Source organism: Hyperolius riggenbachi, chromosome 3, assembly GCF_040937935.1.
Source record: "Hyperolius riggenbachi isolate aHypRig1 chromosome 3, aHypRig1.pri, whole genome shotgun sequence".
Classification (NCBI taxonomy): Eukaryota; Metazoa; Chordata; class Amphibia; order Anura; family Hyperoliidae; genus Hyperolius; species Hyperolius riggenbachi.
The window spans coordinates 456203701-456217139 of NC_090648.1; the positions used below are offsets into that span (position 1 = coordinate 456203701).

Genomic DNA, 13439 nt, shown 5'->3' on the forward strand with positions numbered 1-13439 from the left:
GTTTGGGGACCCCTGCTCTAAACTCATGACTTGCTGCTCACTTCTCATGGTTGCAAGTCTCTACTATATATGTGAGGTTTCACAATGTGCCGGGAATAAGCAGGTAGCCGAAAGCTGCTAAAGAGTAAATGAGAATCAATGAACTGGTGCAGCATTCTGCAAAAAAACTTTTAATGGGTAACTGATTTATATCAGTGTTTTATTAAAGGCCAACTATAACCTCCTAAAACAAAAAAAGCTAGATACTCACCTAAGAGGAGGGAAGGCTCTGCATCCCTTAGAGCCTCCCCGCTCCTCCGTATATCCCCTTGTTCCACCACCAGGCCTCATTCAAATCACTTTCTGACTGTGTCTTTGGGCCTCCTTGAAAATACTTCTGTAGATGAGCGGCTCCGTACTGTACATGCCCGACTCCGCGCTTGCACATATGCTCATCTTCTGAAGTACTCAGAGGCCCGAGTACTTCCGTGACCTTCCGAGGAGACCAGAAGGCCTCTTCAACATTAAAGTTGGAGGCTGAAACGGGGGTCCAAGGGGATGCAGAGAGGAACAGGAAGGCTCTAAGGGTTCCAGAGCCTTCCATCCCCTTAGGTGAGTATCTAAATGTTTTTTTGGGGGTGGTTACAGTTGTCCTCTAAATGAAAATAAAATGGTGCCCAAACTAAAGTTTGATGTTATTGGGATTGACATGCTAGAGGCACTTACTTCAGGTGTGGGTGAGGAGATGGCTGAGACTTGACAGCTGGCCCTGGCTGAGGCTGCTGCTGTCCTGGAGCTGGGGATCTGGACTGCTGCGGAGAGGTGGAGGCAGCTTTGGGGGTCTGGCCTGGAGGAGTCCCGCTGGCAGGTCTGGGAAGCTGGGGGGAATTGGGAGATCTCTGGGGCTGAGGAGAGCTGGGCTGGGAGGTCTGAGGCTGCTGCCCCTGTGGTGAAAGCCTGGGCTGAGCTGGGGCTCCTGTCCTGGGAGGGATGGGTCCTGGTCCTGGCCGGGGTCCACCTTCAAAAAGCAAATACAGCAGATCAATAATTGGAACATGTTTTATCTAAGGTCACTTAGAGTGCATATTAAGCAGGTTAACTCTCACACTCACTCACATAATGTATGAATGGAAAGTGTGTGTTACAATAGGTAATGATGCCTGTTTTGTTTCAACCACCCATACACAGTTACCAGTATACTATGGGAAAGGGATGCTGAGGGACACCGGTACCAGTGAATTGTCCTAAGGAGATGGGTGAGTGGGGAGGACAATGCTCTTGGCCAAATCAATCCACTAGGATGTTATCGTCAGACTCAGCTGAGTTTCATCTAGCGTGCATATGGAGCTTTATGCTCTAAAGGAGTTCTGAGGTGAGAAAGAATATAGAGGTATTGTATATACTGTACCTGTCATTCTCATACCATCCTGACGGCCCAGTACGTGCCATACTGCAGCTAAATGAGGAGGGGGGATGAGGATGCATGCAGGAATCAGGATGACAGGTATGTGCAATACCTTTATATACATTCTCCCCTCTGAACTCCTATAAATCTCTGGTGTAGAATGAGTATGCAGATCAGATGCTCTGACTTAAAGGGAATCTGAAGCGACTAAAATTATTTAAAGGGATACTGTAGGGGGGTCGGAGGAAATAGAGTGGAAGTTACCCGGGGCTTCTAATGGTCCCCCGCAGACATCCTGTGCCCGTGCAGCCACTCACCGATGCTCCGGCCCCGCCTCCGGTTCACTTCTGCAATTTCAGACTTTAAAGTCTGAAAACCACTGCGCCTGCGTTGCCATGTCCCCACTCCCGCTGATGTCACCAGGAGAGCACGGCGCAGACACAGACCATACTGGGCCTGCGCAGTATGCTCCTGGTGCCATCAGCGGGAGTGGGGACATGGCAACGCAGGCGCAGTGGTTTTCAGACTTTAAAGTCTGAAATTCCAGAAGTGAACCGGAGGCGGGGCCAGAGCATCGGTGAGTGGCTGCACGGGCACAGGATGTCTGCGGTCGAGCATTAGAAGCCCTGGGTAACTTAAACTCATTTTCCCATGACCCCCCCTACAGTATCCCTTTAAAGTAAACACATGACGTAGGTGCAAATGAACATTGCATACTAACCTCACCATCAGTTCCTTTTACAGTGATCCGTTCCAGTTCTAACAATATTTTGTCAGAACTGAAATATACCAGTTCCTGTCAGTTATTTCTCAGCAGCTGTCAGTTATAACTGAATGTGCAAAATAATGTCCATGTTTCCCTATGGCTCAAGTGGATGATATTACAGTTTAACCACTTGCCGACCGTGTCACGCCAGAGGGCGTGGCCGCGGCGGCAGCCCCAGGACCGCCTAACGCCGATCAGCGTAAGGTCCTTGAGGCGTGGTTTGTGGGCGATCGCCACTGGGAGACTGTTGGACGGCAAAACCGCCGTCTTTTATTGCTGTACAGCACTGCAATCTAAGGCAGCGATGTACTGGGGACAGCCATATGACTCTCCAGAAGCAGGGAAGTGACCGGCTGTCATAGGCTGAAATCTATGACAGCTGATCATGCTGCTTGGCTGGCTGGCTGGGGGAGGGAGGGGGCACTATAAAAAAAAAGTATATTTATTTAACAAACCATAAAAAAGTATAAAAAAAACAAAAAACATCTGGGGAGAGATCAGACCCCACCAACAGAGAGCTCTGTTGGTGGGGAGAAAAGGGGGGGGGGGGGAATATATCACTTATGTGCTGAGTTGGACGGCCCTGCAGCGAGGTCTTAAAGCTGCAGTGGCCTATTAAGTGAAAAATGGCCTGGTCATTAGGGAGTTTAACACTGCAATCCTAAAGAGGTTAACAGTGTGCTGACCAGGTAGCTGTTATGGGGTAATCGACATTTTTAAAATGGAGGACGGAGAATTCAATTGATCGCAGTGGACAAATGGGATGCAGGAGAGGAGAAAGAGATTGAGTAGCAGACTACACAGGAGGTAAATATGACCTGTGTATGGTTATTTTAACTTTTTATTTTCAGTTCAGGTTCTCTTTAACTGGCTGCATGCTTGTTACAGGTGTGACTCAAAAACAACTAAAGCTGAAAGCTCAGCATGACAGGCAGGCTACTGGTACTGTTTATACAGGAACGAATAATAATAACAACAAAGATGGCAGCCTCCATATTTCTCTTACTTAGTGTGCATTACTAGTCATGTCCAGCAGATGTCACCACTCCACCATTTATTATATATTATACTATGGCACCAAGGCCCAGATGTAAAGAAAACTTCTTCCATACAATTTTTTGAGCTCCAGTAGGAAGAGATGTGAGGGAGGATTGATGATAAGCAGAAGTAGTAGCTGTGTTTGCAGCCTGTTCAGTATTCCCGCTCTTGCTTCTTCTGTGGGTAGAGCTTGAATGCTTGGCTGAGCTAAATTACTATATTTTATTTATGTATGTAAGTAATTATATAGTGCTGACATATTATGCAGCGCTGTACAGAGTATATTGTCTGGTCACTAACTGTCCCTCAGAAGGGCTCACAATCTAGTCCCTACGCTGTGTTTGTATGCATGGAGGCTGCTCAGGCTGCCTGATTGGCACCCCAATGCCCAGGGGCACATCTGGAACTACAGTTGGTTTAGAAATGTCTAAAATGCCTGTAGAAATTGTGGGATGACTTTATAAAAAACAGTGCAGGGATATGTCACTGCTATGTAGGGCACCAGGCAGCACACTCATTCCTGGTGGAATGTGCGTAACTCTCAGTAAAAAACATTCCATACAGATCATCTGACAGGAGTAAAGATGTCACCACCAGTGATACATTTTAGAATGTAAATCAGGGAGAGGAAAGATTTTACAATGTGCAAACGCTAACTAAATACTCTATAAGGTCTCATTCACACTTAAGGCGTTTTTGCCCTTTTTTTCAAGCGCAGGTGATTTTTTAAAATCGCCCTAAAAACGCTTGCGCAATGATTCCCTATGAGAGAGTTCACATCTGAGTGGTTCGTTTCTGATCCGCTCAGCAAAGCGGTGCCTGTACCTTTTTTTGAAGCGATTCCGTCTCAATGGAAGGTATAGGAAAAATGCAAAACGCTCACAAAATCGATTTGTGCAGCCATTGCGTTCGCGGTTTTAAGAATAAATACATTGTATTTATTATTTTCCGGGTCAAAGAGTTCACTTCCTTACTTGAGTCAGGGAGTGAATTAAAAACCGCTCTGAAAAAGCGTTTAGAAAAACGCTTTTAACAAAAATGCACGGCCCACCCAAGCGCCAGGAATCGCAAAAAAAAAAAATGCTTAAAAAAAATCGCCCAACGCGAACACGTTCGGAACGCAATGTGAACAAATCTTAAATGAATACTGTAAAAAATAAGCAATTTTATTCATTATGTTACTTTTGCTACAGTTTCTGTTTACCCCCCTGGTAAGTGCCTAACATTAACCTAGAAATCTAGGACCCAAAAAAACAATCATTGCCGATTGGCTACAACCATTAAATGCTATGTAGTAGCCAACCAGCTACTAGTCACATCAGGCACCCATGTGGGTACCGTCTGCCGTCTGGGCACTCGATTACAAAAAATGAACACAGACGTCTATTTGATGCCTGCTGATCCGGCGCCCAACTGACCTGAAGTCAGTCAGAGGAAGCCTCTTCAGATAGGGCTTGGCAGGATAGGGTCCACAGGATCAGAGAAATCATATTCTTGGCCAAAGATGGTAGATCTCGTTCTTATACATGAAAACATAAATAGAAAGAACATTTCTCCCAAAATAAAGTGTGCTATAAATTACTTTTCTCCTATGTTGCCATCACTTACAGTAGGTAGTAGAAATCTGACAGAATTGGCAGATTTTGGACTAGCACATTTCCTCATGGGGATTCTCAGGGTTTTCTTTATTTTCAAAGGCACTTCGTGAATGGAAGTTGCTCAGTACAACTTCCACAATAGTGCACAAACAGGTGGTGGGCAACTTACCTCTTTATATAGATCTTTTCCAGGCAGTGCTTTTGTAGAGACTAAATTAAATATTGAGAATCCCCCGTGTCGAGATGGACTAGTCAAAAACATGTCAGTTCCATCAGATTTCTACTTACACTGTAAGTGACAACAACATAGGAGAAAAGTAATTTATAGCTCATTTTACTGTGGAAGAAACATACTTCTTATTTATATGTGTTTACATGTATTATAGATTTTAAACTTGTTCAGGATAGTGGTCCTTTAAGGTCTGGACAGACTGACGTTTATGACGCAGACCCCTGGTAGAGACGAGACTGGAATCAGAGCCCGGTAGCGGACAGAAGACGTGTGGCGGACAGGTTAGAGCTGGCTACTCTGCATGACCCGGGGAGGGGGGAAATGATTGGAAGACCTGGGGACCCAGCAGGCAATGCGCACAGACTTAATTCTGAAATCTATGGGAAATCTCTGTGTAGTGTTTGGAAGGAATGGATCAGATAGATCCCCCTCTGATCAGATAATGATCTGAGAGGGATCTATTTGCTGGGCTACATTGACCAGTGTATGGCCTATAGTCTGTTTCAGTGATCAGTGATATTTAGTGTTTCTCTGTAGCTTGTCATCCTGCACTGCAGATAAATACATCTCCCTTTGAGTTCATATTACTCATATGCAGTATATTGTCAATGGTTACCTCTCTGTTCCTGCCCACGTTTTAGCTGTTACCTTGTGGAGAAGGTCGTGGCTGAGCGGATGCTGGGGGTCCTCCGGCTCCCTGGGGCCCGGGCTGGGGCTGCATCTGTGGTTTCACAGCCTGTGGCTGCATCTGTTGTGGCTGGAAGAGACAAGAGAAGATTAAAAGGGCCGGTTCACACGGACGCTTGGCGGCGTCTACCGTCAAGCGTTCGGGACCCATCGGCTAAACTCTCCCATTCAAGTGAATAGGAGCGTTTAGCATTGCGCGGTTACCGTCGATTACCGTCGATTGCATAAACGCGGCGTTCTGATCCCGATTTAACGCATCGTTTCGGCCGTCGCTAGAAGCCGCATGCAACGTCCAGGGACGGCTAGCCGGCGCGGCTATATGTCCCCCTGCAGGAGAAACGCCGATCGCGACGATCTCTGTACCGCCGCCACCGAACGGGACGTCACAGGACGACGCGACTTCCTGGCCGCCCCAACGCCGCCTGCCGTCCGTGTGAACCGGCCCTCTGCTCTTAGAAAAAAACTGTCTGTGCAAAAACAGTTATGTACCTGAATATTGTTATTCTTATTGTGTATTTCTTCTGCAGTACTTTACAGAGTACATAGCCATGTCACTAACTGTCCTCAGAGGAGCTTACATTCTAATCTCTCCCATAGTCAAGTGTCCCTATTCAGGGCCAGTTCTAGACTTTATGCTGCCTAAAACAAACTTTGGAGAATTTTACTCCTGAAATCCCCGCCCTTCCCGTCATTGGTCCAATCACTGCATTCAATCAGCAGCAGTGACCTATCAGATGATAAGAGGCATATCTCGCCACCTCACCTGCTTATGATGTCATAGCGGGCGGGAAAGTGGAAAGGAGGGAGGCGCAAGGTGGCCCAAACTGTTTGTCCAGATGCCACCCCCTAGATTTTGCTGCCTGAATCACACGATTCAGGTGGCTGTATGGTAGGTCCGCCCCTGTACCTATCACAGTCTGAGTGTGTGTAGACATGCACAGTTACTGGAGCCTGCAGCGATTGGGATCGGATGCATTGGGTGACACTCTGGGGCCAAGTTCTGCACAGACAATTCACTAGCAGAGGCTAGCGACTCATCCTGTTACTATAGAGAGGGAAAGAGGGACAGCGGCGCAGGACATGACAGGCCAGGCTGGGTGAGGAGGAGAACAATACGCTCCGGCAAGGAGATCTGGCACTCCGGACCTCCAGGCAATGCATTGCGGCCACCTCTGCCGAGAAACATCCAGCAGGTGTACGGGGTTTGAAGTGGAATTAAACTCAGAGTTTCCTTTCTGCTCCAAAAGATTAGCCATAGCATGATACGTTTTATGGACAAAAATAATTCTTCATTACAATTTATGGAAATCCTTAAACAAAAAAGAAAGTTTATAACTTGGTTTCACTTTGCTGGAGAACTGAAGGGGTTAAGCCTCCGTTTTTACTATATGGTGAGAGAGTCATGGCAGTGCTCCTGCAGTCTATTCACAGCTGCTGATAAGGTAATTAGACCCTCTGATCAGGGTAAACTAACACAGAAAAACACACACACAAAAACAGTGGATTTCTGCAGCAACTATATAAGGAATAAAGCCTTTCTATTGTGTTCTGTGCAAGAGTTTTGTTCCATTTTAAAGGCCAATTTATTTTCTAACTTTAAAGTAAATGGGAACCGTTGCCTACAAAAAAAGGTCAGATACTTACCTAAGGAGAGGGAAGGCTCTGAGTCCTAATAAGCCTTCCCTCTCCTCTCCCGGTGCCCTCGGTGCAGCTCAGGATCCCTCGTTTGAATCCCCTGCCATGGGGGATGTCTGAGGTCTGGCGGCTGCATACTGTGCGCGTACGGTTGTGCGATAGAGGGTGCAGTATGGAGCGGCCCGTCTTTGGAAGCAACTCTGGCACCTGAAGACTTCCCGAAGCCTCCCTTCAGCAGTGGAGGCAGCAGTATTTAACCAAGTTGATTGAATGCTGCTACAGGGGATCCTGAGCTGGAAAAGGCACCAGGAGAGGAGCCGGAAGGCTCTATAGGACCCAGAGCCGCCCCTCTCCTTAGAAAAGTATCTGACTTTAACATAAGAATCAGGAAATACAGGAGAAGTGAGGATGTGCAGGACATGAAATGAGGTGAGAATAAATCACATTTCCCCACAGATAAGAGACTGCCTCCTCTCCTTCTTCATTAATTACAGCATGATATCAGCGGTAGACTGGGACATCCTAGAGGGGACAGAGCCCAGGAATAGAAACACAGACAGGAGGGGTGTAGCTGACTGAATGAGCACTTTGGCTGAAAGGCAGAGCCTGTGTTTTCCTGTGTGAGGGCTGATGTTGTTTGTAGCTGAGAGCCAGCGCTGATCAGGGCCAGATTTCTGGAAAGGCCACTTAGGTGGTGGCTGGGCATAAAAGAGGGGCGGCTGAACAGAGAAGACAAGGATATACATTGAAAAAGGAAGGTAGAAAAGGGGAGCAACACATGGAAAAGGGGTGCTGCTGCCCAAGAGAGATGTGTATGAAAAAGAGATGCTGTTGTACATGGATAGTACACATGGAATCGGGAGGCTGCACATACCAGGGGGAGGCACTGCTGCACATGGAGGGAAAGTAACAAGAATGTTGGCCTAGGGGCGCTAAAAATATAAATCTGGCCTTGGGGCTGATTCACCCCGATGATGAGGTGATGGTTTTCCTGGCGGTCTCTCAGCCCAGTATCAGCTCTGGAGGTTTCAGTCACCTGCTGCCGGGTACAATGGTGCCTATAGGAGCGTCGTATACACAGGGTCACAGGTGGTTTTTCAGCTCAGCCAAGACTTCCATGGGGATAACTCTTAAAGTGGACCTGAAGTGAGAGGCATAAGCATTCTGCCATATTTATTGACTTTAAAGAGGAACTCCAGTGAAAATAATGTAATAAACAAGTGCTTCATTTTTACAATTATGTATAAATGATTTAGTCAGTGTTTGCCCATTGTAAAATCTTTTAAATCCCTGATTTACATTCTGACATTTATTACATGGTGACATTTTTACGGTTGGCAGGTGATGTAGCTGCTGCATGGTTTTTTGGCAGTTGGAAACAACTGTAAACAGCTATTTCCCACAATGCAGCAAGGTTCACAGACAGGAAACTGCCAGGAGTATGTATACACAGTTTCTTGTGGGAGGGGTTTCATCACAATATTAGTCATACAGCGCCCCCTGATGGTCTGTTTGTGAAAAGGAATAGATTTCTCATGTAAAAGGTGGTATCAGCTACTGATTGGGATAAAGTTAAATTCTTGGTCGGATTTTCTCTTTAAGGCTAAGTTGACACTGTACAGGTGCACAGTGGAACAGCAACAGCGGATCTGTGTAGGTTTCATCGCATGTCCACGGGCATTGTTCACATACCCTCCCATTATGCATCTCATTCCATTTGAGTTGCCACCCTTCTGCTTCACCTGGCGCCATCCACTGAGGTCCTGTGCATGGAAAGTGCTGATACACAGATCGGAGCCCCGGCAGAAGCATCAGGCTCCCATTGGATTGCACAAGACCAATGGGAGTCCTCCCCTAAGCACCAGGAAGGATTCTCATTGGTCTGTTGCAAACCAATGGGAGCCTGCCGCTTCTGATGGGGCTCTGATCTGCATACTGGTGCTACATCTGCGCAGAGGACCCAAGTGACCGTGGCAGCAGCAGCAAAAGACCCACATGGACGACGCAATGTGAGTAAAAGCAAAATGTACACAGCAACTAACTAACCTGGTGAGAATGGATACTACTGTCCATTCTATTGATTATGATTGCACCTGCTTCATCTGGTCCATCTGCAAAAATTGTATATTGCCCATAATTGTGTTCCTCTAGTTGGAATGGACGGAACAGATCCATTCCAAACTGACTCTTGCTTTGCATAGGATCCATTCTCATCCACACTTATCTGTTCCATTTAGTTCCGCTAAACGGAAGGTTTTTTGCACAGTGTGAATCTAGACTTACCAGTTGGCAGTCCTGCTGATCTTTATGGCATCATTAGATTTTGAATCACACACCTATAACAAATATGCAGCTAATCCAGTAAGACTTCAGTGAGCGCACCAGATCTGCATGCTTGTTCAGGGTCTTTGGCTAAAAGTGTCACAGGCTAAAAGTATCACAGGCAGAAGGGGTACAGGAAAATGGCAGCCAAAGCCCAGCACTGGAGTCTATTTGTGTCTCCAGTGCTGGGCTCCGGCTGCCATTTTCTCTTGACCCTGCACTGCATTGGCAGCACAGGAGATTTGCAGCAGTACCTGCTGCAATGAAGATCAGGGAGTGACACTGGAGGCCGAGAGAGGAGTCACCTGCCAGGTGAGTAGCCAGGCATTTTTATTTTCAGGTGTCACCACTGACAATAGGGATATTAGGGTGCACTATCTTGGGGGTGGGGATGGGAGGACAGACATAAATACATTAAAAGGGAATGCTGCCTAATGTATTTGTTAAAGGACTTACGAGGTGAACAAGCGAAATAAAGATGAATATCTGTGTCACACGGCTGGAGGAGGTACTAAAGCTGCGCATCCGCACTCGCGTCTATGCGGACTGCGCAGCCGCGGCAATCCTGGCAGCCATCTTATGCGGGGAAAGTCAGCCCGACCCATGGTGTGGAGCTGCCTGCATGTAAATAAACTGAGCGGAATGGAAGGGAGGGCGCGGATGACGTCCACCATAGAGCAAAATTCCACAGAGGTATTTATCTTTATTTCGATTTTTCACCTCGTAAGTCCTTTAAGGGGGGAAATGCTGCCTCATGTTTTAATGTGTATTGTGGGAGGGAAATTATGCCAGTTGTGTGTATTTTGGGAAAAACACAGTTGCATTATGTGTATGTCATGGGAAACGCTGCCTAATTATGTGAATTCTGTGGGAAAAGCTGCATCATTATGTGTATTTTGTGAGAAAAGCTGCCTTATGTGTATTTTGTGGGAAACGCTGCCTCAGTCTTTATGTGTATTTTGCAGTGGTGCTCGGATACCCCTCATCACGAATTCGAGTGATCACGAATTCGACTCCGCCCACTTACGAATTGACTCATGATCATGAGTACTGTCATTTACTGCATTTAAATATATACTTTTTTCCTTTGCAACTTTAATATAGATGTTTTTCCCTCTTGTTCCCACTTTTCTTCTTAACATCTGGCAGTTTGGTGTTTCTAGCATGTAAGAGGGCTTTGCTATTAACCGCTAAAGTCGGCGGGTTTTTAATCACGAATACCAACTAGTGATCACGAGTAATGAGTGTAATCACAAGTGCATTTGTGATCGGCATTCGTGATCGAGAGCCTATTACGAATGCCGATTACGACCTCGTAATTGCAAAAAACGGCTCGTGATCACGAGTTATTCGTGATCCCAAGCTCGTGATGAGCACCACTGGTATTTTGTTGGAAACTCTGCCTAATTATGTGTATTTTGGGGAAAACACAGTCACAGTATGTGTATTTTATGGGAAACTGCCCCATTAAGTGTATTGGGGGGGAGGGGACTGACACATTATGGATATTTTTTGTGGAAAACGCGGCCACATTAGGAGTATTTTGTGGGGAATCTGCCTCATTAAATGTATTTTGGGTGCAAACTGCCACATTATGTGTATTTTGTGGGATAATGCTGCCAATTATGTGTATTCCTGGGTCAACTAATACTGCTTATACTGGGGCATGCCTAGCAACTTAAATTGGGGAGGGAGTTGCTAATTGGGGCACACCTGCCTACTTAAACTGTGAAGAAGCCTGCTAACACTGTGGCACAACTTGCAAATTAAATTGTTAAGGGGGCTTCTAATATTGGGGAACACCTGGTTACTTAAACTGGGGAGGGTCCTGCTAATACTGGGCCACACCTGGCTGCCTAAACTAAGGAGGGTGCTGCCTAATGCTGGGGTCAAACCTGGCTACCTATATTGGGGAGGGGGCCACTTAATAATGGGGACACACCTGCCTACCTATACTTGGGGGAAGCTCATCGGCTACCTGAACTTGGAGGCCTAAATAAGACTAGGAGTATATTTGGCTTTTGGGATGGGGGGAGGTGCCCCGGCTATCTACACTGGTCCAGCCCCTCCATCAAATTTAAGATTACTATGTGGCCCACGAGTCAAAAAAATGTTCCCACCCTGCTTTAGAGTCACATATGTGACTCTAAAGCAGGGTGGGAAGATATGTGTAGGGGTGGGGAGATATGTGTAGATGTTCCTGAGCTTTTTCATTGTGTCGCTGAGGGAAAAGCAGTGCAGGTGTGTCTGAGATTTTCCTGGCTATACCTGGGTTTTTGGTTGAACGGAGGATGGTGATTTCATCTGGGCGTGTTGTGTCATCTTTGCAATGACAAGGTCGGCCACCAGTTGGCGATCTTCTTCCACATGTTCTCCAATCAGTGGCATGGAGCTGTCCATCACCTGGTAAGACAGGGACAGTGTTACCTACCACTACAGCAGCAACACCTTCCGTAGCTATACCAATATATAACAATTTACCATTGGAATTCCAGCATTCTCCAGACAGACCAGAGGCTAATCCTCATTTTCACATTTACAACCTACAAGGACAGAAGACTTTCAAGTAGGTGGGATTAGATATGATCACATGTGCTACACAAAGATGGCAAACCTTTCAAGTTGTATTGCTGGGCACTATTCAGATGGTGTGAGGCAGATGCACTTGTGAGGGGTTGTTGGGGAGATGTTACAGAAGGTCCCTGGTAGAGGCCCAGGACCGCAGGAGAGCGTGGGCAGCCTCTGGAGGATCTCCTTAGGTAAGTATTTCCTTTTTTACATGTTTTTTTTAAAGCCGCCCATTAACGATACAACATTTTCCTCAGATGATCCATCGATCAGATTTTACAAGTGAATGGTACAGAGAATGTGGAGAAAATCGACAGAACACGATTTAATGGTCGAACGGAATAAAAAATTCATTAATCAGAATGCTAGATTTTGCAATCGTATCTGAAGAGAGAAAGTGCCATAATCGCCCAGTTTACGCAAAGAATTGATAATTCGTTTCCAATCACTTTCGATCCCTCAAATCTATTTGAATAAAGTTTGGAGTTATTATTAAATGTTACTTTAAACTGCAAGTAACTTGCCCGTTGTCCGGCCATTTCTTCCAGAAGGGAGGTGAGTCCACCCACTTCGCCCTTTTTAACGATTTTAATTAATTTTACTCTACCTGGCGCCTCTGTTATCCTGCTACAAAATAATTTAATCCACCCTTGGTGGAGGGGTGTATCCCCACTTTTTCCCATCTACAGAGAGCGACTTCTTAGACCTGAGCGGGGTCAGGTTATAATTCTCCCCGCCTGCTCGCCCAGTGGTTGCCTTGGTGGCGACCTACCTTTGTGAGTATAATCACCTTCTTTATCACCAGATACCATTACATTAACATACTACACCATATCGGGCTCTCGGTTACCCTCTCTTCACACTATTTGAATAATTGCATCTGAGAAAAATATTGTACCTTGGGCACCTTTATTGTATTATGAAAAAATAGAAAAAAACGTACTGGCACCAGTATGCAGCAGGGGCGGAGTAACCACACCTGGGCTTACCTGCAGCGTGCTCCTGTTCAATGACATTCAGTTGCAGCAAAATGAGGAAAAAGCCGTGCACTGCTAAATAAAAGCCCTTTATTGTGGCTGAGTTACAGTGGCAGACAGCAGTGGGGGGAAAAGGCCTGACAGCTGTTTCGCAAGGCTTAACCATGCTTCGCCTGCTGCTGAAGAAAGGTTAAAGAGAATCTGTATTGTTAAAATCGCACAAAAGTAAACA

General features: G+C 46.1%; 1 protein-coding gene across 1 annotated transcript in view; it reads right to left on the reverse strand.

The window, feature by feature from the left end:
• Positions 1–13439, reverse strand: part of SYN3 (synapsin III) — a 520265-nt gene that overhangs the window by 11119 nt on the left and 495707 nt on the right. Inside the window, exons 11-13 of the mRNA XM_068277914.1 lie at positions 11931–12065; positions 5667–5775; positions 706–997 (exon numbers count right to left, since the gene is read on the reverse strand). Of these exons, the coding sequence (XP_068134015.1) occupies positions 706–997; positions 5667–5775; positions 11931–12065 (536 nt within the window). The remainder of the gene's footprint in view (positions 1–705; positions 998–5666; positions 5776–11930; positions 12066–13439) is intronic.